The following is a 25,045-nucleotide window of genomic DNA, read 5'->3' as shown; positions in this document are numbered from 1 at the left end:
CCAGGACCCCGAGCTGGGGAACGGTACGCCACGGTCTCCACAGGTGTCGAACACGCCACAAAAGCGTAGGCTCGTTGTTTTAACCGCAGAGAAAAGGCGAGGGAGGGAACGGCTAGGAGTGGTGGAATGCAGAGCGAGAAGGGAGGACCATGGAAATGAAGAGCGTCCTCCCCGTAGGGAGACCTCTCTCCCTCCCTCCCTCCCTCCCTCCCTCCCTCCCTCCCTCCCTCCCTCCCACCCTCCCTCGCACTGCAGATGGAGGAGGGTGTAGCGACACTGTCGCAGCGAGCAGGTAGAGCAGAGAGCAAGGTCCCTCATTTGTATCTGCCAGGCCTGATTAATGAGATCTCCCTCCAGCCCCCCAGCCCGCCCCTCCACCCCCCTTCCTCGCTCCCTATCCTCCTCGTCCTCCCTTGTTCCACACCTCCTTCGGGGGGGCCTCATTTCCACGGAGAGAAACGGAGCGAGAGAGGACGGGGCAGAGGATTAGACCTTTGTCGCGTTTGAACCGGTGTCTGCCAGAACGAGGTCATCATTTAGGGTTTCAGGAACAAACACACACACGCGTGATGTGCGTGACGGAATATGTTGAATATGAAAAGGTTGCATGCGGGTGGCAGTGTTCAGGTTTGAGCCGGTGTGCGTGACTGTTCCTGAGAGTCTGCGCATGCCTGGAAGTGTGCTCGCTCACTCTCTCCTCCAAGCGCCTGTGTGTGTGTGAGTCGAGAAAAAGCTTGAGTCGACACAAGCGCCTAGGTCAAACTGCTGATTCATCCCAGCGCCAGTCAATCTAGCTAGGAGGATAGCATGGAAACATGCATATAGGGAGAGGAGCCACGACCAATCAGAGTCACATGAGTCAATCAGCCAATCGGTGTACAGCCATATCCCTCCAACACACAAACGCACAGTCTGACGTTTCAGCACGAATGTGCTGAGTTGTTGTTAGTCAGTTTTATTTAGAAACAGCAGGAGCAATTTTTGGGGTTGTTGTAAACTCAAGCTGTGGGGTCTAAATTGAAATAGAGCTCCAATCCGAAAAGATCGTTTTCGAACGCCCATATTTCTAAACCGCTGACATGGCCAACACTTGGCAATCTGATTTGCAGTAATTGAAATCATAGACAAAGGCTCTGTCACTATGGATACCATTCTAGAGTTGATGCTTTTTCTATTGGTAAATGTAGTGGGAGAGTTCCCTAAGGGCTGACATTTTGTCCAGATATACAGCTCTGGATTTTTTGTTGTTGAGAAGGAACATTTTGAGTGAGGAACAGAAGGGTTCAACTTGCAGTGGCCTCTGTTCCTCACTCACAATTTTCCTTCTCAACGTTTTTGGAAAGGAAAGAAAAAGGTGCAGTGGTCTGCATTTTGTCCAGATATAGTATCAAATGAATGGCCAGTGTCCAGAAGGCTAACATTTGGGCCAGATATAGTATCAAATAAATGGCCAGTATATTTCAATTTAGCAGATGTGCTCAAATGCTAAAGCCTATTCAAATGCTGGTTGCATGCATTGACACCACACATATTAGCCGAAACAGATTACTGTCATTCTAAATTGTTAACTCAATTGTGGAGCAGCCACCTGCTTTGAGGCATGGGGGGCATTTTGCTTCTCAAACGTTTTCCGCTTGAAATTGACTTGTTTTTCCACTTCAAAAACCGTTTCTGTTCTCTCCTGACTGGGACAGCAGATTGTTCACCGACGTCCAACACCTCCTCCTCCTCTGGCCCAACCTACTCACCGCCGAAATGTGTTTGGCCCTTAGTCGTTCGTTGCTACAGGTTTTTTGGGATGGTAGAAATGTGCTTCATGTCCAACACAATGGGCTTAGCTTCTATCCCGCTGTGTTTTGGCATGGGATGGAACTGTGCAAATGAAAATGTTGGCATTCTACATGCTAAATGGAAAAATATCGCCTTTGGATCCATATTGGACTATTGTGTGTTGTACAGACTTAGCTAGCTTGGCTAGCATTGGAGGGAACTAGTGCCATGTTCCGTCTAGGCACGGCTCGCTGTCTATCTGGCATTGTCAACTTTTCTTTGTATCTTTCTATTTGGCCCCTGTCTTGCACACTCGCTCCCTCCATCCTGCTTCTTGTCTCCACCCCAATGTTCCATCCGGCTCGGGCTCTCGCTCTCTCTACTCTCCTTCTCCATCTTTCCATCCTACCTTCCCTCGCTCCCCTTCTCACATCTTCTTGTTCTCTCCATCCATTCCTCCTCTTCCTGTCCCCTCCGATTTCCAGCGGTTTCCTCAATGCAATTCGGAATGAATGGGACGTTTGGGGTAATCCACTAACAGTTTGGCTTTAAATAATATGTCCCCAATGCGTATGCGCTTGCACCCTGAAAACGACACGTTGCCTCGATTAAACACGTTGCCTCTTTGATTAAACAACTGTTTGATTCTATTCCCCCCCCCCCCCCCGCTGGTCCATTTCCTAAATCATAACCTCCTGAGTTCGCTCTGATGGATTTACGATGTGTGTGCGAGTGTGTAAGAGAGGCCAAGTGCGTGTTGAAACAGTTCTTGAACGTGTGTTCACTGCGGGTTAACGTGTCTGAACATTCATTTCTGCACAAGAGCGTGCACGCACATCTCCAGTGTGTGTGTGTGTGTGTGTGTGTGTACCTTCCCTCCCGTGCACAGCTCAGACCCACGAATCGAGAGGAAACTCGATTACAAAAAAAAACTAATTAATCAGTATTCAGTCAGGAGCATGGCAAATTCTCCCCCGCCCCCCCCCCACTCCCCCCACAAAAAACAACAAATAAGTACTCACAGATTGGTTAATCACACGTAACAAGAGAAGCAACAGGTAATCCCCTCTGGAAGAGCCCTCGTTTGCAGTGGCCTTTTATTACAGCCCCGGGAGCAGAGGCTTGGAACACGCACTTGTTTAAAAGGCCGAATCTGATTAAAGGTGGGGTGTGTGTGTGTGTGTGTGTTGGGGCAATTTGATGTAACCTGCTCCCCCTTTCTTGAAGTGGCAGATCACTTCAGGGACTAAAGAGTGCAAAGGACGTGTACTGTTGAAGTGGGATTTTGAGTGTTGACTATAGGGCAGGAGAGACGGGGGAAACAAGGGGAAAGGGGTGATTCCTTTCATCTGCATATCCTCTCCATCAAAGATACTGTAAGATCCAGAAGGAATTCATCCTGACTGTTGGATCACTCTCAGCAAAGATAATCACACCAAACATCCAAATAAGTCTTATATATATATATAACACAACTCCATTTCAAATTGAAGAACTGTTACAAAAAACTAAACAAAGTGTCGTGTGGAGGACAACACTGTATGTGTGTGTCTGCGTGTGTGTGTGTCAGCTGTTGGCGAGTCCATAGTTGATGGCACACTCAAAGTCCTTGAAACTAACATGACCATCGCAGTCCTGGTCCACGTACCTGGAGGGGAAGAGAACAGCAAACAACACAATGACTCAATGTTATCTTACTACAATAACAGAGATCTCTATCTTCCCCCTGCGTCATTGTCCATACCTTAACTCCTCTCTAAGGTCCTCTTCCGTGTTCCCTCTTTGTGTGGCTTTGTGTCATTTTATGTCCTAAAACTTCACTTTACCGAACGACATAAATACCCCTAGAAGTTTGGCAAAAACATTTTGGTGCAAGGACATCTTCCTATTTTGGTGGGTCTTTGTGTCATTTTGTTTCCTAAAACGTATCTGTACTGAACAACATAAATACCCCTAGAAGTTTGGCAAAAATAGACTGATGGTCAAATAAGAAATCCGATAATTGCATTTAAAAATAAAACTGTGAGAGATATGTATTCTCATGCTTGAATGATGTAAAATGATATATTGGGTTAATGTTCAAATCTGAGTTGTGTCTAATTTTTTACTCTATTCTCTCTTGGTCATTGGAGACAATGGTCTCATTACAGCCAAGGATTGGCACAAAGCTCAAAGCACTGGTGAAGACTGCCTGTTTTGAATTCCATTTTCGTCTCTCTCCTTCCTTCTCCATCCCTCACACATGGGCATACCCCCCCTCCCCCCATGGGCACACATTCATACTCATGCAAGCACACACTTACACTTTACAGATTCATGCCGACTGCCTGGCAAGTAAACATGCCCGCTCTCACGCACTCAAACATAGATCACTACAAATGCGTGCACACACACACGCACGCACGCACACCCAAACTACAGAGTCTCTCTCTCTCCCCTCATCTGTAACATCTTCCATACCAGGAGATGTAACAGATCTCAAGTGTTAGATTAGACAGCGAGGTCTTATTCCCGTCTCATTTCCCATCGGACTGCTCCTTATTGCCAACATGGCTGCGTGTGCTTTTTGGCTAGTTGTTTTCCCTGATAATGGAGGGGTATTGATGCGAGCATCAGTTCCTACTCTATTCTATTCTATTAGATTCTATTGATTTGATCAGAGGCTCGTCCAGATATGTGGCATTAAGCAGATGAGTGGCCTGTCTAGTCAATCAATGGTATTGATCCATGAGTCGATGAGTAGAAAAGGCTTGGTGCAGCAGAATCGGACGACATGCCAAATCAACAGGAAAAGAAAACCAAATACGGGCGGAAAACATCTTATGCAAACCGTGCTAATCTGTTTGATGAAGCACACACACACATGCGCGCGCAGGTGCGCACCCGGACAATCATTCACACACACACAAACTCGGACACCAACAATGACACACCTGAGAGCTAATAGGAGCATTCAAACACATGGCGGCAAACGTTTTGTCTATCCTAATCTGTTTGGGTCATCGTTGTCATCACCCCTTCCTCTCTTTCCACCATCCCTCCTTTTTTATCAGTCTTTAAATATATATACAATATATATATATAATATTTTTTTCTCCCTCAAGGCTGGTTTGTGCTATTGACTTGTCTCTCTCCGTCTCTCTGCGTGATCTCTCACTTGCGAGTGCTCGGCAGATGTGTGGAGAGATGAGGGAGCAACAGGGAGGAGAATTAAAACACCATTACCCACGCAGCCCCCTGGAAAATTGCACTTCCCTGTTCGCCGTCGGCCTCCTCTCTGCCTCTCATTCCTCCCTCTTACCCACAGAGAGACCGACAGACAGACAGATAAGCGGGCAGGCAGGCAGGCAGACACTCTTTGCAATTGTGGCCTGCAGAGTTGGATAGAGTTTCCTCTTGGTGCTGATCTATGCCAAACATAATCCAGTACCCCTGATCTTCTGCTATCTATGTTTAGTCTCAGGAAAACGGGCAAGATGATCCGAGGCCGGCGCTAACCTTGTCCACTCATATTGCAGAACTGACAGGTCAAAACTCAAATAATCAGGAAAGAAATCGATATAATATCAACTATATATAGCCTATTGTGTCTGTACTAACCAGAGTACCATCGCACCCTGTCACTGTCCTCTCCTCCCTGCCTCCTGGTCCAATGGACCCCCTCAGTCCTGCTCGACGTCTCCCTTGTGGTTCAGAGGATCCGGAATGCTGATGTCCTTCACGCTTTGTTTCCGCGGAGACGGGGTTAGAGTTGCACTCGTCCCTCCACGATGGAGAGGAATGAGTGACAGGAGAAAGAGGGAGGGCCCAATACTAGCGTAGGTAACACCGTGGAATGAAAGAGAGAAAGAAAGGGAGAAATATAGTGACGCAAGGACGAGATTACTCCTTATGACAGGAGAGAGATGATCAGCCTTTTAATGCCTGACCGCGGCTGTGTGTACGTGTATGTGTGAGTGTGTGCGTGTGTGTCAATTTAACAAAATGCCAACCACTTACACTCACAGCAACACTTTACATTACGTACCAACTGACAGATGCCATACTTACAACTATAATCAGGAACATGCCATTAGGATGTGATTACGGAGAGAAAGAGAGAGAGAAAGAGAGAGAGAGAGAGAGAGAGAGAGAGAGAGAGAGAGAGAGAGAGAGAGAGAGAGAGAGAGAGAGAGAGAGAGAGAGAGAGAGAGAGAGAGGAGAGTGTACTGTGTGTGTGTCTGTGAGTGTAGTGACAGTCTAATTAAGCTGTGAAGCTGACCACTCAACATTAGCTGTATCTGATGGACAGCTATGGTATTACGATTACAGGAGTCTGTCGTATGTGTCCATGCGTAAAAGTGAGACAGAGAGCGAGAGAGTAAGTAAGTAAGACTTTATTTATATAGCACTTTTCATACAAGAATTGCAGCTCAAAGTGCTTTACATAAAATCAACAAAAACAATAATACAAGTGTTGATCTAAAACGTTTAACAAACCAAACTAGCCGCACTCTATCTGCGGTCTCTCGAATCCATCTTAGATCCGAGCTGCCACTTGCAGTTTCTAATAAGAGTGAGAGGGAGAGAGAGAGAGAGAGAGAGAGAGAGAGAGAGAGAGAGAGAGAGAGAGAGAGAGAGAGAGAGAGAGAGAGAGACTACAGTAAATCATGTATACATGAAGAAGGGAACATAAGGAGATATAATGTATGAGGCACACTTCAGAAAATGGGGGGGGGATGAGCTTCCACCAAATGCATGAATTGTGTCATTTGCCTCCCGCGTAGCCCATACGGCAGCCCCAGCCACTGCAAAAAACTGCAACTCCCAGGGGGGCCGTGGGGCAGGCTGCCGATGACATCATTGGTGCGCACCTGAGGCCCAGGCACATTAATCAGAGAACCTCCTGTTGTTCTTTTCCATTTTCGAAAGATGCATAAGAATACACACACACACACACACACACACAGGTGCATAGAGCAGAGAAAAGTCTGCCAAAACCTGCCCAAGCTACTTGGTCAATGTCAAACCTGTAATGCTGACACACTGACTAAGGGGAAAATGGAGAGATGAAATGAAAAAGAGATGCTCCAAGTACTGCCTCCTCACCTCACTTTGTTCATCAATGGGACAGTGATCCTGGCAGAACGGAGGGGATCAAAACAGTGTGTGTACTGTATGTGTGCCTGTTTGTTTGAATCACCATCCAGGGACGTTGTCATTATGCATTGACACAGACAGCATCGATGACTTCATTTTCGTGCTCTGCAATGCCCTGTTGGCTTGAGCTTAACGCTCTGTGTGGGCCTTGCAGCTAGATAGCCAACAAGCAACGATTGTTTGCCGTCATCGTCCTAGTTTGCATGGTCTATTTTGGGTCGCACGGATGAAAACTAAATGTTGACGGCTAAGCTAGCAGCTAGCAGCAGCTAGCTAAAGCGTTTTTTGTTTGTTTAAATCAATGTTCTCATCCAAATAATGTGTTGTTTTAGGCCTAGTTGACACATACACAGATTTTCCTAAACAACAGCCTTAGATACAGCATGGGGACAGGGGCATGTTTTGATATTGGACCCACTGATTGGGTTACAGCCCCCAAGCCTCTGTTAATAGACGCTATGACGGCAAACTCAGAGAGAGCATCAAAATGGGGAAAACTACACCGGTGAACATAAACTTGCTCCCCAATATGACAAAAGCTACAATGACTACACTACACCTGGAAGGTGTGACACCTTTTCCAGTCACCCCTGACTCACTAAAGCCGCAACGGAATGAAAGGTTTTATGAGTCATGCCCTTAGACTTAGTCTAGTAACGGTACTGCAGTTCAAGACACACATACACATGCTATTACACGATCTTGCATGTAAGTGTTTGTCAGGTGGAGGTAGAAGGGAGTCAATAGGGAACATTTTGGATGATTAGAGTCCATAACCCTCTTCTTCACCTTCCTTCCTTCTCTGCCTCTCTCTCCCCCCCCCCCCCTCTGAGAAATCGCCAAAGATGTGATTGGAATCCGTGAGAGCACATGCTTCCAAGCTCCAGACAAGGGTAAAGATGGAATCTCAATTTCCTTAAGAGGCTCTACCGGTCCTCACCTTCCTCCTTCGCATTCCTTCCAACCACCCTGCCGTGCTCTTTGATATCCTTGTGTCAAGGAAGTAAGTGACTACAAAAGAAGGCCACTTAAGACAATTGAGGTGCAGCCCATGGAACAGCCTCTAAGTACGGTGCATTTCCAGTGGAGGAAAGTTGTTCAGTAGATACCAGTTCATAAAACCCCAGAGTCCCAGACAGCTTTTTGCATGAGCACCCCTCCAATGTTCATTTGCAGTTTGCGACGCTAAAATAATCCATTAATTCCTAATTAGTTTATCAAGGGGTGCGGCTGCAGAGCATCACACCAATGCACGCACAGACACACACAGCTGGGAGATAAGCTTGGATTTTGCTTGACTCGTTGCGCATAAACTGTAAGACATGAGGCGGATACACTAGGGAGGGAATGGCAGGGGAAAACACACACAATCAGGGAAGGGCTCCGTGATATTATAGAGTTGTCATAAATGAATGCCTTTGCTTCTGCCTGCTAGCAAGAGCCATAGATAGATGTGTTTCAAATGTGTAAAGGCCTTCCGATCCCAATGTGGAAGTGTTCGTAAGTGTGTTCGTTCCGGGAACCGCATTAACATATTTTCACGAGATTGGAAAAGAATAGTGCATGGTGAGAATACAATGATGTTGTTAAAGGACACACAAAGATGCATGTCAGGCCAATAGCCGTCCACATATTGTACCTGGCTGCCATGGAAACAACGAGGCCCGTATGGCACATGGCAATGTGAAAAGTCCACTGCCTGATGGTTTGTTCATTTTGCAGACGTGCACATGACATGTGTGTGTACCTGTGAGAGAGAGAGACAGAGAGAGAGAGAGAGACAGAGAGAGAGTGAGAGAGAGAGAGAGAAACAGAGAGAGAGAGAGAGAGAGAGAGAAAGAGGAGAGAGAGAGGAGAGACCCTAAGAAGACCACACGTCATCTCAGACTACACACTCTCTGTGTGTGTGTCATCTGTAAACTGCCTCATCTCAGAATAATGCGGAAACAGTCGACTTTTTCTTTCGTGTCCTCGATTACAGTGTCAACGGGAGAGGAGGGGTGAAATGTAAAATGTGAAATGTACGAGTTTGAATGATCGTCATTCTGTGTGGATGCATGTCTGTAGGCAAAGATGGTGTGTCTTGTACTGTAAAAGACAGGCAACAAATGGTATCTACTCAAAGACAAATCTGGCAGACCGGGAGCACACATAGACACCAAACAGAACGCTCTTTCTTACTCTTGGCAAAAATGGAAACACCTGACCTTGTGGACATTTGACCTCAAATTCATGTCCCGGGTGAATTAGGTGTGCTGTACATGCTTGTGCACTTGCGTGCATGTGGTAAGCTACCAGGCTAGGTCCCTGGTAACTGCACACGATGATTACAGGGTGATGTCTGTAAAACACTCCTTTTCAAATAGGCAAATATAGAGGGAGTGAGAGTGGGCGGAAAAACGCTGCAGGTACCAGACGGCTCAGGGAACAAACAGCTTGGTCTTTACTTCCAACATGATGGATTTATAATATGTGTTTGCTCCCTGTAATGCCACCAAACACCCTGCTCTACAGTCTGGGATACAGATGCAAGGCACGAGGAGGAGGGGGGGAGTCAGAAAAATGTATACACACACACGCAGAGTGCTTGCATTGACATAGACACACACACGTGTGGTACTGAAACAGCATAGACGCACAATTCAAATACGCTCTCTTCTGTTTACTGCTGTTGTGGATCTTACAGGACGACATAGCTAGCCACTGCGTGCTTCGTAGGCTGGGTAAGTCATTGTGGTAAGCAGTGCTATGTCTTTATGCAGACAATCAACAGCTCTGGACACATTTAGCATAATCAGGGAAGGGGGGGGGGGGAGCAAGAGAGAAGGGAGTGCAAGAGAGGGAAAAAGATGGAGAGAAGAGAAAAATCCACACCGTATTTTCCAATTCCTCGATCCATCCCTGCAGTATCTCTCTCTCTCTCTCTCTAATGATCAGCGTGTTTAATCAGGGTTCATGATGAGTGTGTAAAGCAGCCACAGTCTATTCATCCTTCATTCATCCCTCCATTTGCCTATTGACACTGGGCTGCTCAAACACTGGCCTAATAACTCCAGTTTCCCCTCTCAACTTCACCCAGCCGCAAGAGAAAGGATAATGGAGGAATGGGAAGAGAGAGGGGAAGGAAAGAGAAAACCAATGTACTGACTAGAGTCGAGAGAGCAAGACTGGTGGCACTGGGTGTGTTGAGGTCAAGTGTGAGTTAACTGTACCCCCGCTCTGTCGTTAATTAATGGCGAGTCTCTTGACATTGGTAGAGACATGCCTCTGCTGTCCGCCCCCAAGTCTGTGGGAGGGGATTTGATACGTCAGTATCAAGTGTATGTCAGTGGATGCGTGTAGTGGAACTGCAAAGTTGGAGACACTGAGCACGTTATGACTGACATAACCACTTTAATTGTTAGTAGGTTTCTCCGCCCGTGCCACGTTTCTTGGTCCTTAACAGGCTAGGTTTTGTCAGTTGTAGACGGAAACGTATACACACAAACTACGGACGTCCTTACAATCTACAGTGACACTGATCTCAAGTGGAATATTCTCCGCATCTTGATTCCTATTGAATTCACTTCTGCCAGACAGATCTGTTCTTAGCTAGATGAGGACAGGAACACACACACACACACACATATAGCTCTATGAACGTGTGCATGCCTCACTCTCTTCACAACCCCCAGAAATCGGTCTCCCTGCCTGCTGTTTGAAAACCCCATTTTCTTTTGTCACGCGCTGGAGGATGAAAGTCCTTCCTCTTCTCTTTCCGGGAGGCCCAGGAGTCGTGTCCCCCCCCCCCCCCCCCTCCAGTCAAGTTTGTCAGAACCACTTGAAACTTGGCTAAGAAGCACCATTGGGATTATATTTTTTCTAACACTACCCCCCCCCCCCACCCCCCTTCTCCTTTTCTTTTTTTGGGGCAATTTCAGGGGCTTTGCAGAAGTCTAGACTGTCACCCTACCTCAAAGAGGGCTTGGAAAGCGAGCTGGGTGCTTTGGGGAGCAGGGTTAGCTACGAGTGTTAGCGTCGCTCCGATGTGACTCCGAGCGCTCTGCACTGAGGCCTTGGTGGAAAGCATACAGAACACGGTGTTCCTGTTTGGATACACTGGTGAATACATGATGAGAAGTCAAGTCACTGTTTTACTGCAATGAGTACTGCAGACTTGGGGTGAGTAAATACACAAACACAAATACTGCACAGAATCCTTGTTGTTGACATTCAAGAACGATCTACGAAATCTCAACCACACGTGTAATAGTAGTGTTGCAACTATTATTTTAAAGTAATAACTGCTACATTCTGAAGGAATTCATTATTAAGAGTAGAGCAGATTGTAATTTGTTATATTTTCTAAAGAAAGTAAATAAATAAAATGAATCTTGTTATTTTTGTGAACTTGATGTGGTTTGGTTTCAAGGCAAAGCATGACCCTAACCCAACCCTCTAACGTATGAGGATTGGAAATGGGCCTTCAGGTCAAGATAACTGAGATTTGGACTTTCAGGTCAACATTACTGAGCATATAATCACATTGGATTATGTGTAGTCAATAATCAATTTATTTTAGAAGTCATAAACATAGCGCACGCCAACCTTACAGGGGGAAAACAACATTAAACTATAATTTTGTTTGTTCAGGGTTGATGGACGTCAGGTCAGGGTCTCTGTTATTATACGAAGATGATCCATAGTGATTACATTCAACCTGCAGTGAGAATTGTCTTTTGGAATTCTTTTGTAAAAAGTCCTAATAACACATGCAATCATCGATCCCTTCAATTGTATTGGAACTCAGGTTGGCGGCATTTCTTGGCGAGACTGCATGCAAACAAATTCCTTTGGTCCAATGTAGAAAGCTTTGTAACAGGCCTAAAATTGCTGATACCAGACAAGGTGAGTCTAGGTGAATAATGGTAATCCTGACAGCATTAGCAGCAGCATCGTGACAAACACTTACCAGCCACTTAGGTACGCATGTTCAATTGCTTGTTAACACAAATAGCTAATCAGCCAATCGCATGGCAGAAACTCAATGCATTTAGGCATGTAGACATGGTCAAGACAACTTGCTGAAGTTCAAACCGAGCATCAGAGTGGGGAAGAAAGGGGATTTAAGTGACTGTGAACGTGGCATGGTTGTTGGTACCAGACGGGCTGGTCTGGGTATTTCAGAAACTGCTGATCTACTGGGATTTTCACGCACAACCATCTCTAGGGTTTACAGAGAATGATCCGGAAAAGAGAAAATATCCAGTGAGCGGCAGTTGTGTGGACGAAAATGCCTTGTTGATGTCAGAGGTCAGAGGAGATCAGACTGGTTCGAGATGATAGAAAGGCACCAGTAACTCAAATAACCACTCGTTACAACCAAGGTATGCAGAATACCATCTCTGAATGCACAACAAGTCAAACCTTGAAGCAGATGGGCTACAGCAGCAGAAGACCACACCGGGTGCCACTACTGTCAGCTAAGAACAGGAAACTGAGGCCACATTTCGCACAGGCTCACCCAAATTGGACAATAGAAGATTGGAAAAATGATGCCTGGTCTGACGGCATCGTCAAATTCAGCTGCGACATTCAGATGTTAGGGTCAGAATTTGGCATAAACAACATGAAAGCATGGATCCATCCTGCCTTGTATCAACGGTTCAGGCTGGTGGAGGTGGTGTAATGGTGTAGGGGATATTTTCTTGGCACACTTTGGGCCCCTTAGTACAAATTGAGCATCATTTAAACGCAACAGCCTACCTGAGTATTGTTGCTGACCATGTCCATCCCTTTATGACCCCAGTGTACCCATCTTCTGATGGCTACTTCCAGCAGGATAATGCACCATGTCACAAAGCTCGACAAATCTGCAGCAACTGCGTGATGCTATCATGTCAATATGGACCAAAATCTCTGAGGAATGTTTCTTGTTGAAAGTATGCAACAAAGAATTAAGGAAGTTCTGAAGGCAAAAGGGGGTCCAACCCAGTACTAGTGAGGTGTACCTAATAAATTGGCCAGTGAGTGTAAATGTACTCAAAGATGGTTTATCATCTCAGAGTTTTTCTCAAGTTCCGATTCGGAGAACAGGGAGTGTCCTGTGCCTGAGGTCAGAAGTTGACCGCTCAACTTCTGAAAGTGGGGCCATCCCATCTCTCACTCTTCAATTCACATTTAACTGTAGGTGTGAACTGGAATTGTATGTTGGTTCAAAAGAATGTTCATATTAATGTGCTGGACTTTGGAGATACAAAATATAGTTGAATGTTTGTTTCATAACGATCCATAAGGATGACTTACATTGCAAGAAAGGGAATGAGTTACTAAAATCTATCTGAAAGTAAACACAGCATAAAAAGAAAGAAGTAATCACCACAGAACTACTCCTCTCATAATTCTCCACCTCATACTTCTGTGGGAAAGATGTAGTCTTGGAGGAACTAAGTCACAGCTCTGTTCACTGAATTCACTGAAAAAAGTTTAAATCTTTGTTTAAAAGGCCCACCGAGGAAGTAGTGCGGGAGAGGGCCGGTGATGGAGTCAGGCCATCCCAGAAGATCCTTTGAAGCGCCGTGGCAGAGATAAGAAACGAATATAGCGTAGAGTGGAGGGGGTCTCCTGAATCTCGTACGTATAGCCATTTGGTGAGGCGATTGTGTACTCCTGATGTGGTTGGAGGGCCATTGTTTCCTCATGACCGAGATGTATCTTTCCATGTCACAGGGACAGTTTCGAGCTGGACCTGGCAGATAGCCTGCTGGACTGGATCTGTGGGGTGAAGTCAGACGAAGCATCAGCAGGTTGAGAACAGGCCATTATTTGGACGTCGAAAGGCATTCGGCTGAGGGGCAGGCAGGCCGCGCTCCATTTCCGCCTGCTGTCTGGACGCGTCAACACTCGCGTGTCTTGCCGTCCGCCCCTCCCACATCTCTTCACGCCAGCACGTGCGTCTCCCTGTTTTCCCCTCCTCTCCTTTTTGTCAGCGAGTTAACACTCGCTTGTTGATGTCCTGTCACGTATTTGCCCTGTTTTCTCTTCGGAACTCCCACCCTACCCCATTTTTTTCCCCTCAGGTCTGATTTACAAAAGTCAACACATGCTTGGGAGGAAATTCAAAATGCGGGGCATGGCGATAAATGTCAGAAACAATGCCAGGCTTTGAGTGCCTTGTGTGTGCGCGCGCGTGCGTGCTCGAGAGAGGGAGAGGAGTGTTATGCGTGAAGGTTGGCATGTGCGTGGTCGCGTGCAAGTGCCGTTGAGAGAACAACTAGCTAAAGTCTTATGTGTGTCAGAGAGAGCGAGAGAGCAAACATTGAGTTGTGTGTGTGTGTGTTCAAATCTCAGTTAGGCCCAGAGGCTTACAGAAGGATTGACAAGTCCCCCTGGGGCTTTTCCTCGCTGTAAGAGGGAGGGAAACACCATGCCACCGCTGATGCATGCTAGGGAGATCCAACATTTGTCCTGACTCCGGGTTGCTGTGCCTCTCTCCCTCTCTGTGCGTGTCCGCGTTTGTGGTTACGTCTGTCTCGACTGTTCTTTTTCAGATTCCACGTGGTTCTTCCTGGGTCCTGTCACCTATCGCTCTGCGCGTCGCCACGACTCCTCAGGATTATTCATCCGCCAACTGTGTCTCGTTTCCCCTTTCAGTACCCTCTCCGTTTCTTGCCCTGTGTCTTGTGTTTCTTACCACGTTGTACCCATGTTGGTGTCTATCGTTTTTTTCTCACACCTTTGGTCGCCTTGGGATTTTCCTGCCTTGCCGGACTCTCTCGTTCTATTTGCTCTATTTTATTCGCCGTTTTGTTTACGGCTGTGCTTTAGAGTTGGTTTTGCCATGCCTGCTTTGTGGAATTGAGAACTCTTATTTGAACATTCACCCAACGTTGACTTCCTCTACTATCCTGCCACCATTACTGGGATGGATGGATTGAAGGATGGATGAATCAAAAGAATAAGACACATTACTGACAACTCTATCAAGACCAGGATAAACTATGTGTGTGACATGTGAAGCAGTAGATATTCATCAGCAGGAAGGCACACAGGAATAGAGAGATCCATGCACAAAATGTAAAGTCAACACATAAAACAATGTTTCCAACACAGACAAGCCATCTTGCACTTGGCTCTTATACTTTAAATGGATAGTTTGCTCATGAGAGGAGATGCAGATTGATTGATGTTATTCATCTTCAAGTATGGACAAGAGGACAGTTTTCTAGAATAGCTTCCTCTCTTTTCTGTTTATTTGAAATGTAATTGGTCTCATACTGAGTTCTTGGGGTTGAGTTGAAACGGAAAGATAAAAGATGAAATCTTCTAGGCCTATTTTATATTATAAGATATAAGTTCTCGTTTTATTTACACACTGTATATATTGTGAGTTATTGTGAGAAGAACACTGGGATCAAAGCCCATGCAGAAGTCACTGTTTGTCCTGTGCATGTGAGGGGTCAGTGGATATAAGTTGCTATAAGCGGGAGAGATACAGAGAAAGAGACAAAGAGAGAACAAGAAACGAAACAAAACCGCGCTCTGTTCCTGCACCCCGTGGCGAAATGCACAGCTGGCTGCAGGCTCTCTCCGACAACAAGAGAGGATTGTCTCCGTCACGATCATGTGACCCCGGCGCATCCAAAGCTCTGCCTATGTCCCATGTCAGAAGGCACACTGTACACTGTGACACGTGTGATGATGCAAGGGCGTGGCCGTCGACACACCTCTTGGAAGACAACAGGGTTACGGGTGGTGTGTGTTTGTGTGTACAAAGAGGAGAAAGGAAGAGATGGCGCGTGTGTGCAGACACGCATGAAAGCTGTTGAAAGCACCCCACACTCCCGTTCCCCTCTTTAGCATGTCGTGAAACACTGCTGAGCATCTAAGACCAGGCCTTTCACCAGCACTTAGGTCCCTGAGGCCACGGCGTGGAGCGTTCGGAGGCAAATGCCAATCCCGGCTGGGACGAACGCCCGGCTGTGCCCTTGTCCGCTCTCGTTTTCAGTCTGATACATCAGGTGTGGGGAGTGGCATCAGGGCCTGTCACCCCTCGTGCCTGGTATCAGCATTCCTCTCTCCGGGCTTGACGTGTCATTGTGGCCGTTCCATTCGTTGGAATGCTAATTCAACTTACGGGTGAAGGATTGCTTTCGAGCAATTTGTCTTTAATTGGTTTCACTCTCCTTCCCCCCCCCGCCATGCCCCCTCCATGCTTCCCCCCCACGCCCCACCCCCACTATTTACAATGTCTCTTGACGGACTCTCTGACATAGAACACTTTACTTCTTGTCTTTGATTATCTGCTTGTCTCACCATGTCTAGAATTTTTATGACACTTTGGACAAAATAATCTGCTAAATGAATAAAAGTACAGACGTAAATGAGAGAACTGTTAAGTATCTATGCTTAGCGGGGAAGTCCCAACCCTAACCTCAACCATTCCACCTTACTCTAATCTTAACTTGAACCCTAACCTAAGCCTCATCTTAGATACAATCATCTTCCATACAATGGATCATATCTAAATTGACATATTTCTGGAAAGACTCTATGCCAGCATTTGTCTGTCAGTGGGATAAATTGTAGCAGTTAGATTAGAGTCAATCAGTCTTGTGCATTAACTTTCAATCGGGTGCTTTGCTCTTGCGACATCGGGTCGGAAGAAGAAAGAAGCAAAGAAAGAAGGGTCACTGCATTACCCACATGCGGTGCTTCTCCTTCCAAGGTCCACAGCGGTGGGACAGCCTCCCCGCTCCGCTACGCACCTCTCCGTACCTATGGTCTTACCGCCGTGGTCTCAAGACGCTCCTTTTTAAGCTTAGCTTCAATTAACTTCTGTGTTTCTGCTCGGCTCGAGGGCGCCGAGAGCAGCAGTTTAGCCGTTCCTACATGAAACTGCTCACAATATGGTCTCCTGATTATCTTGAGAAACCGGGTCAATGTTTCTGGAAAGAGACATTGCTGTTGAGTTTTTCAAATATATTTTTTGGTGCTTTGAGCACCATAAGACGAGTCCAATCTAGTTCCATTTGAGAGAAGGGGGACATTTCCACCGATATCTCTAAAACTCGGCAACTCTCAATAAAACAATCTAGATGGATGAATAGCATGACCAGAGGAAAAATATGTATTTTAGATTTTGTAATGAACTGTCTTTTTAAAGTAAATTGGAATCAACATCTATGCTGTCGCTTACTCCTTTGACTTCCATGTACAATGCAACTTGAATATGAGTTGAGATCTAAGGAAGGTAACAACTGGGATAGTTTGACAGGCAAATAAGCATCGGATATCAACAAATAATGTTACATCCAACATTCTTCAATCATTGAATTAATTGCATTAAATTCAAGTAGTCTAGTCTGGGAATCAGATCTATCGGCGAGGTTTGTGTGTTATTTACTTCGCCAGATGGGTCTGGCCACCCTCCCATTCAAACAGATTTCAGCCTTGCATGAATAGTGCCAGGCCAATCACAACAGCTTATCTAAAATTGAGCGGGTTTGATACGATGACTGTACAGAAGAGCGTTGTTGAGGAATTTTAGTAAACAACCAAGATGACATTTTGTTTCTCAGATTGGTAATATCCGATTGTGTCCAGGCATTTGGATCTATGCCCATTGACAATAAAAAATTAACAGATAGGTTCCAGAATAATACACATTTGCCAATTGGTTCACATTCTAAGAATTCTACTTTTCCCTTTTGGCTACCATTTGTAGCTACACCCATCACGCATCACACCACATCCTCTTGCAAAGGGAGAACGGTCAAATTAAAAAGGTATCTTCTGTCATATGCCTGCTATAGTAGTAGCGTGACTTCTGAGCTCCGTAATATTTTATGAGGCACTATTTTTGATGCATGACAAATGCAGTTCAGTGTAAGGGCAAAGTGGTCTCTCACAGTTCACATCAAGGTCTGGATCCCTCATTAAGTGGATTTTTTCAATTTGTCCCGATTGGTGACACTTTAAAACATTGCGGTTTTGGTTAGCCCTCTCTATGGCCAAACTGTTTATCTGTAGACGGTTAAGACGTTCAACAGAAGAGTTAGCAATGTATTTGGAATTCTAATGTTAGTTTCATAACCATTAAATGGTACTGAGATGAATTCAAATCTGTGTGCAAATGACCAGACACCGCAAACCGCTAACGATGTAGCAAACAGCTAACCTTGTCTTGCTAACAACTGGTAATGCTATAATGCTAGCTCTACTACTACTAACCCGCGGGCTCTGTCCCCTGACACTTTCTTTACGCTACCTTATCTGCCACAGTTGTCTGAGTGAAGTCAAGCTAACTCTTGAGAGGAGAGGGCAGATTCAGAGACTGTTTTCTGAGAAGAGATAAACCAAAAGAGGGGACAGCATTAGGGTGATAAGTGTCCTATCGACCAGATTTGTCCTAGCGCTCCACTGCGTCCTTATCTTATCATAGTCTGGAGCTTATGGATGGAAAAGGGAGGCCTGAGGCTCAGAGAGCAGGGAGAGGGGACAAAGACAAGCTCATAACGCTCTCTCACACACAAGGTAACACACACACACACACACACACACTACAAGACAGGAAAAATGCTATTGTTGACATTCAGAAGCCTTCATGTTCCGAATCCTAAATGTCTTCCCTTTGGCGCTTTATGCGATATCAGTAGTAGATATCATTTTGTGGTAATAGGTCTTCTTTTCAAAAACGCTCTCAGAGAGTTATCAGGAGAAAACGAGAGACAGTTTGTTACAGGTGTTTCTCAATGACTTCATCGGACCAGTATGCTGGTCCCCACCTCTACCACTGAATTTAACCTGAACATCAAGTTCTAGATCTTTCACTCTGCATCACTGTATCTGTCCCATGTATAACCATGTCGTCCAACATCTTTCTCACACTCTCTTTCTGTCATTCTCTAACACACAGACCACACACACACACATACATACATACTCTGACCTGGAGCATACCCTGGTTTAAAGATGAGACGGGAGACATGTCTGAGAGTTTCCATGCAGATGGGGATGCATATTAATCCGTTGTTGCCATGGAACAAGAGATCTGCGGCAACCACGTCCCATCTAGGGCATGCTGCAATCTGATAGGAGGATAAAGCTGATTAAAGAAAATAATGAATGAAAAAAAATCGGAGGAAGAATTGAAACCGCTTCTGTGGACGGAAAACACAAAGACGAACAAAGGCGCAATCAATTGAAAGTGGCATCCATCTTTTTAATGACTGTTAATATACAACAAGATATCACAAATAAAGACACATCCAGTCTTGCCTGTGAAGCCTCTTGCTAGTTGAAGGACAGCCCCCCCCCCCCCCCCCCCCCCACACACACACACACACACACTGTTTACTCTTCGACTTCCCTGGACACACACACACACCTACTCTACACTTGATTATGAGATCACAGGCAGTGAGAGATGGTAATCAGTTAATCCCCTCAGTAACACACTGTGTCCTGATGTCTCTAGCAAGCACTGTACCTCATCCCTATGCCTCTCTTTAATATCCGGCATTACTAGAGAGAGAGAGAGAGAGAGAGAGAGAGAGAGAGAGAGAGAGACAGAGAGAGACAGAGAGGGACAGACCTCCAAATGTATTGTGCGTTGTTTAATGCTTTCTTCTCTGTGAGGATCAGTCCAAATGGGAATTATGACAAAACGAATTAGGCGTGGGGACAAGACAATCTCAGAGGATTAAGGGGCGGTGGTGGCGGGAGGGGGGCAAAAGTGGTTAAATGATGACCTTGAGTCACAGGTCTCAGAGAGCGAGAGCGCTGACTGGAGACAAAGATAGGACAGAATACATCTGTCGCGGTAAGCATACATCTGTCGCGGTAAGCATATTAGAACAATGAAGATCCAAACATTGGCACAGGCACGTACGCCACTGTAGACTACCGCTAGTCTGTCTTGAGCCACTATCTTTAGGATGATGTCGAAGCTACAGTAACGTAGAACAAAGACTTCATCTCCTTCGAACCCTCCATACCTGTACACAACCTCCATCCCTTCCTCCACTGTAGTAAACAGAACCCTCTCCCCTCCACCTCTCTTCCCCTTTCTTCATCCCTTCTTTTCTTGGGTACACACCCAGAGACGTACCACCCCCTAACTCATTCTCCTGCGCCTGTATGACCCCCGACCCTCTGTCTTTCGGAGCTAGTCCTTGCCACTCGCTTTCCACGGGCCTGGTTTTAGTCTTTCCGTGTTGGAGGTTAAATTCTCCGAGGCCACGCTTTTATTCTGAGGGCCCCTCAGAGATCATCAACAGAAGCTCAGCCTCGGCTAGTTAAAAAGGTACCGAGTGGAAAAGTTGGTTGAATGTTTGTAAATCGTTATAGCAACCCCCTCTAATGTGTTACCTGTCTGTTGTCCCCCTCTCGATTCCACGGTATAGAAACAGACAGGGAAGGAGGGGGAGAAAGCTACACCCGGTGATTTGCTTGTTTTCTTCCAAACATAGAAATGCGCACAGGGGCGACCATCTTAAATGTCAACAAAAACAATAACAACAACAAAGTAAACAGGAGGTTTGTGCGGGCCAGGCCAGCCAGCCACAGAAAAAGCAGAACGGAGCGTGTTTGTGTCATACTTGTTCCAGAGCCAGACAAACACAATGGTTTGTGTGCGTGTGTGTGCGTTGTGCATGTTTCAAAGCCAGGAAACACAAACTCCTGATTTTTGTTTGCTTCTTCCCAGCAGGGGGGCTGGAGTCTTCCTGTCTTTGAAGACTGGGAACAACACTGACAATGAAACCTGTACACCAGACACACACACACAGTATGCTCGAGCACCAGTTGCCGTGGGGATAAGAGGAAGCACGTGTCTCCTCGACGATAACCTGCGACCATCGTCAAACGCGCGGCAGGCGCCTAATCAGCGTCTGATCCAAGCCCTGAAGGCAAAGTGTTTGATATCAACCATATACAAAGGAACACATGCAAGTTGCACTGCCTGTGCTATACACAGACACACAAAGACAAACTGATTCAGACACACAAATACACATACAGAGGTAGGGGCCCTTTCCCACGTACTTTCAAAAAGACACTTGTGAGCCTTGTCGTAGAGAAGAAAGTTGATATCGAGTGCTAGGGCCCTCTAGCTCTGCACACGACAGGTACCTGTAGGAGAGGCGCCGAATCTGGCCTTCGACCACCGCCAGGCGCCTTTGTTTGTCCGTGACGCTAACACGCTTCCTACCTGCCAAACGCAGAAGTGAAAACAAAGACAAAACGCCTCCGACGCACACACCGCCACACGCGAACGCTCTGTCATGCAAATAAGGCCTCGTGCTTTTTCTTTCTCTCCCTCTTGCACACACACACAGACACACACACTTTGTTCAGCTTTGTCTGGGCAGATGAAAAATGTATTCTTGGAAGTGAATGAATAAAAGATTCAGTGGTCCGGGCTGCCGCTTAGGGCATCCCGGGGCACGCACGCAGACACGCACACACGAACACACACACACACACGCTCGGATGCATTAAAGCACCCCTATACACACACACCTGTCAGAGAAACAAGTCTCTCACATCCAGCTTTGGTCCCTGAAGAGGCTATGGCAGACCTTTCTGTCTCCCACCCATATTTGCTGAGTGCTTCCACACTGATACAGACACACACACACCTCTCGTTCAGCTCTGGTTTGCTATTTCTCAGCAACCCCTGTAGGTATACTGCACCACATCAATATGACAGATAAGCAAATAACGTGATTATACCAAAGGGTGGGGGGGGGGGTCGGGGGTAACGTAAACTGCAAGATGAAGGTGCCACACGAGAGGTTTAGAAAAGTAGAATCAAGGTTGTGGGTTGAAGTTTGTGTACCAAAACTCCAGAGAATGCGGCACAAAGCACTTTGCTATTTCAGATTCAAAAAAAATAATCGAGGCAACCGATACATTAAAAATGAATCACGCCATATCTGAAATGTAAATAGACACACAGAAGGGCTCTCATACAGTACGGGTCAGCGAAATGGTCGTCTCTTATCTAACAACAGTATGGACAGGCCTGGCAAAGATAGCTTATACTGATAAGACGATGCCTCTATTACCTGCTACATACATACTCTGAGATCCTAGGACACGTCTAGGTAATACAGGTGCGTTGACTGATCTCCGATTTGACCCCCTCCTGTCTCGTTTGTGTTCAGGAACTGGGCACCTCTCCATCGCTGTCTCACTCCATCTGTGTGTGTCACTGGGAATGTTCTTGATAAGGATGACACGAGGTTTGGGTATTCAAGATGGAGAGCAGAATTAATTGTCTTTGGATGGTTCTACGAAGCAGGAGTACCAAGCAGAAGACGAAGCGGTTGTTTGCCGCCAAAGAGATTGGATACTGACGGTCGCTTTTTTTGATTTGCTATGGCACACCAAGCCAGGGAATGTTTCTTCCAAAAGCTTTGTTTTGGTAGATTAGTCATTGGCATAGGAACTGGATGTGACTTCCCCACCCCCCTCCCCAATATTGGAATAAGTAGCATTCTTCCCATCCAAACATTACCACGGGAATGAAAGCTGTACATTTGAAACTTTTCGTTTGAAACCAAAGGGCGGTGCGTTTTGACAGCACATCAGACAACCTTCCCATTTCACGCTATGTTTGAGTATCCACCAATTACTAGCTTCACCTGGCTTCACCTTTCAGCTCGTCGGAGCGTCTGGTTGGTTGAGCGAGGTTGCCTTTCACTAGCTTTGAACTTGAGGTCAGTTAACGACTCGATTTCAGATGAGGTCATTTAGGCTTAATCTCAATGTTCCCCCTAAGGCCTAAGCCCCAAACCCTCACAGACTTCATTAACATCTGGCAAGTGATGAGCGGCAGCAAGAGCTCAAAATGGTATTTGGAATGGGACAGCACTTTGTAACATTACGTTACCTTCACATGTATGACAGATTTTTGTTGCCCATTAGTTGACATTAGCCAAAGTTAGCATTCACTCTTATGCTGCTGCTCGTTATAAGGAATGTGAGGTTTAGGTGGCATGGGTTTATTACATTCTTAATCACTAATTACTAATATAAAGCTTTTGGAAGAAACTTACCCTGGCTTGGTGTGCCAGTGGATTGCAAATGTGGAAAGAAAAAATATATATTTCTGTGACTTCACATTCAGAACACAGGTGCGTGAATATTTTCTATGAATCTGTAAAAGCTCTTCCGGCTCTTATATGATAGTTTTTGTCTTTCTGTGAAAGTCAGATCACATGTGTGATCACGTTTTACATTGAAAATGTAAAAATGTTCAGCCAAAAGGTGTTCATTATTATAGGCAGGCGGATACGACATCATATAACTGTGACTGTCAGCAGGACACAGTAGGTTACAGTTGGAACTATGAATAATAAAAGAAGTTATGAACAGACAAGGCTCCTAGAGCTACTAATTGTCATTAACATAAGCACATAGGAAATCTATGTGTCTCTTTGTCTTCATCGGTCTAACCAACTTTCTAATCCTCCCTCCCCCCCTCGTGTTTGACTCCCTCCTTCAACCTCTCAGAGCGGAGCATACACACAAAGAAAACAGTAAGGGGACAATCAGCTCTCTCTCTCTTCCATGTGACGGATCCATTTCAGTGTCCCTCTCTGCCTCTCTCTCTACAAACAAGTTTAGTTTTCTTCCACCTCTCCCTACACACACACACACACACACACACACACACACACACACACACACACACACACACACACACACACACACACACACACACACACACACACACACACACACACACACACACACACACACACACACACACACACACACACACACACACACACACACACACACACACAGTTTGCCCACTCCTCTGGGAGAGCGGTCTTTATTATCACAGCCAGGCAGCTCACTGTTACCATGGTTCTGCTCGGTGGATTAATCGCACAATTGAATGTGTTTCTTCCTCTGACCAGGAGAACAGGGGACAAATATGTGTGTGTATGCATATAGTTCACAACAAGCGGACACCTATGTACGAGTGGACGGGTGTGTCAAGTGTTTTACACACCTATATCATTGGTGTATCTATTTCAGTCAAACACACACACACACACACACACGTATTCCATGGCAAGAGCAACTCAACAGCTCGCTCCCAACTCTTGTTTCCAAGACAACAGCTCATACAGCTAGCCAGCCGGCACACACTAAAGCTCCCTGCCACAAATCCTGTTTTAAACTGGGGCAAGACTTCTCCAGAATAGTGATAATAAGCATATTGTCGTTGTCCACATGAGTTATCTTTTCCTCCTCCTTTGAGAATCCCATGGCTCTGCGGTGACTACTTAGCCTATTGGCTTCTGAGACAAAAAAACCCAGAAAAAGTCAAAATTGCATTTGTATGAGGTAGTTCCGATTTCTTTTTTCATTCTACTCCTGAATTAAGGGCAATTGTAATGATGTGAAACCCCAAAATGAATAACTGGGGTTTATTTGACCATGAGTTTCTCTTCGCTGCCAATCAAGTCAGGCTTACAGATTGTTATAGTAGCCTATGTCACATACACACACGCATACCCAGTGTAGAGCAGTCCTCGAAAACCATTTAAGAACACAAATGTTTCCCTTTACTGTCTACCCCCCCCCTTTGCTCTCACCACTGAGACGGGTTCACAGCATATACATAATTTACACATGTAAATCAGCTTTCGCGTAACCCCTCAAGCTGTGAAAAATGCTATCCCGTCAAGAGTCACTTAAGCTCAACTCTGAAGCCTGCCAATATCGGTCTGTATCGAGGAACACACCCGGTTCTATTGTGTCGAAGGAATCTGTGTCACGAAGGTGAGGCCGTAATGTGTGGAGGCATCTCATGTCTGACACGTGAGCAATATTTCAAGGTGAAAACAAATATAGATATGAAGCTGTACTCTGCATAGCCCAAAAGCTGAGCTCCTTTAGAGCCAGTTCAGGGTCATACACCGAACCAACGTGACTATGGAGAGGTGAGGAGTGAGGGGGGGGGGGGGGGGGGGGGGGGGGGGGGGGGGGGGGTTGGGATGAAAAAAGAAGGACAGAGGTGTTTTAAGGGAGGGGAGAACATGTACATGTACGGATGGAGTAGAGAGGTGGTCCGGAGTCCGGGGGAGAGGAGGGGAAGACCAGTGCGATGATAAGGGGGGGTGGGGAGCTGAAG

At 46.0% G+C, this 25,045-nt stretch overlaps 1 protein-coding gene across 1 annotated transcript in view; it reads right to left on the bottom strand.

Moving 5' to 3' along the window:
• Positions 1-3,336: 3,336 nt before the first annotated feature.
• efcab11 (EF-hand calcium binding domain 11) overlaps positions 3,337-25,045 on the bottom strand; it is a 37,103-nt gene continuing 15,394 nt past the window's right edge. The window contains 1 exon segment of the mRNA XM_067243329.1: positions 3,337-3,418. Coding sequence (XP_067099430.1) covers positions 3,337-3,418 — 82 coding nt within the window.

Source organism: Osmerus mordax, chromosome 9 (assembly GCF_038355195.1).
Source record: "Osmerus mordax isolate fOsmMor3 chromosome 9, fOsmMor3.pri, whole genome shotgun sequence".
In the NCBI taxonomy this organism is placed as follows: domain Eukaryota; kingdom Metazoa; phylum Chordata; class Actinopteri; order Osmeriformes; family Osmeridae; genus Osmerus; species Osmerus mordax.
This window is presented reverse-complemented; position numbering and strand designations above follow the sequence as displayed.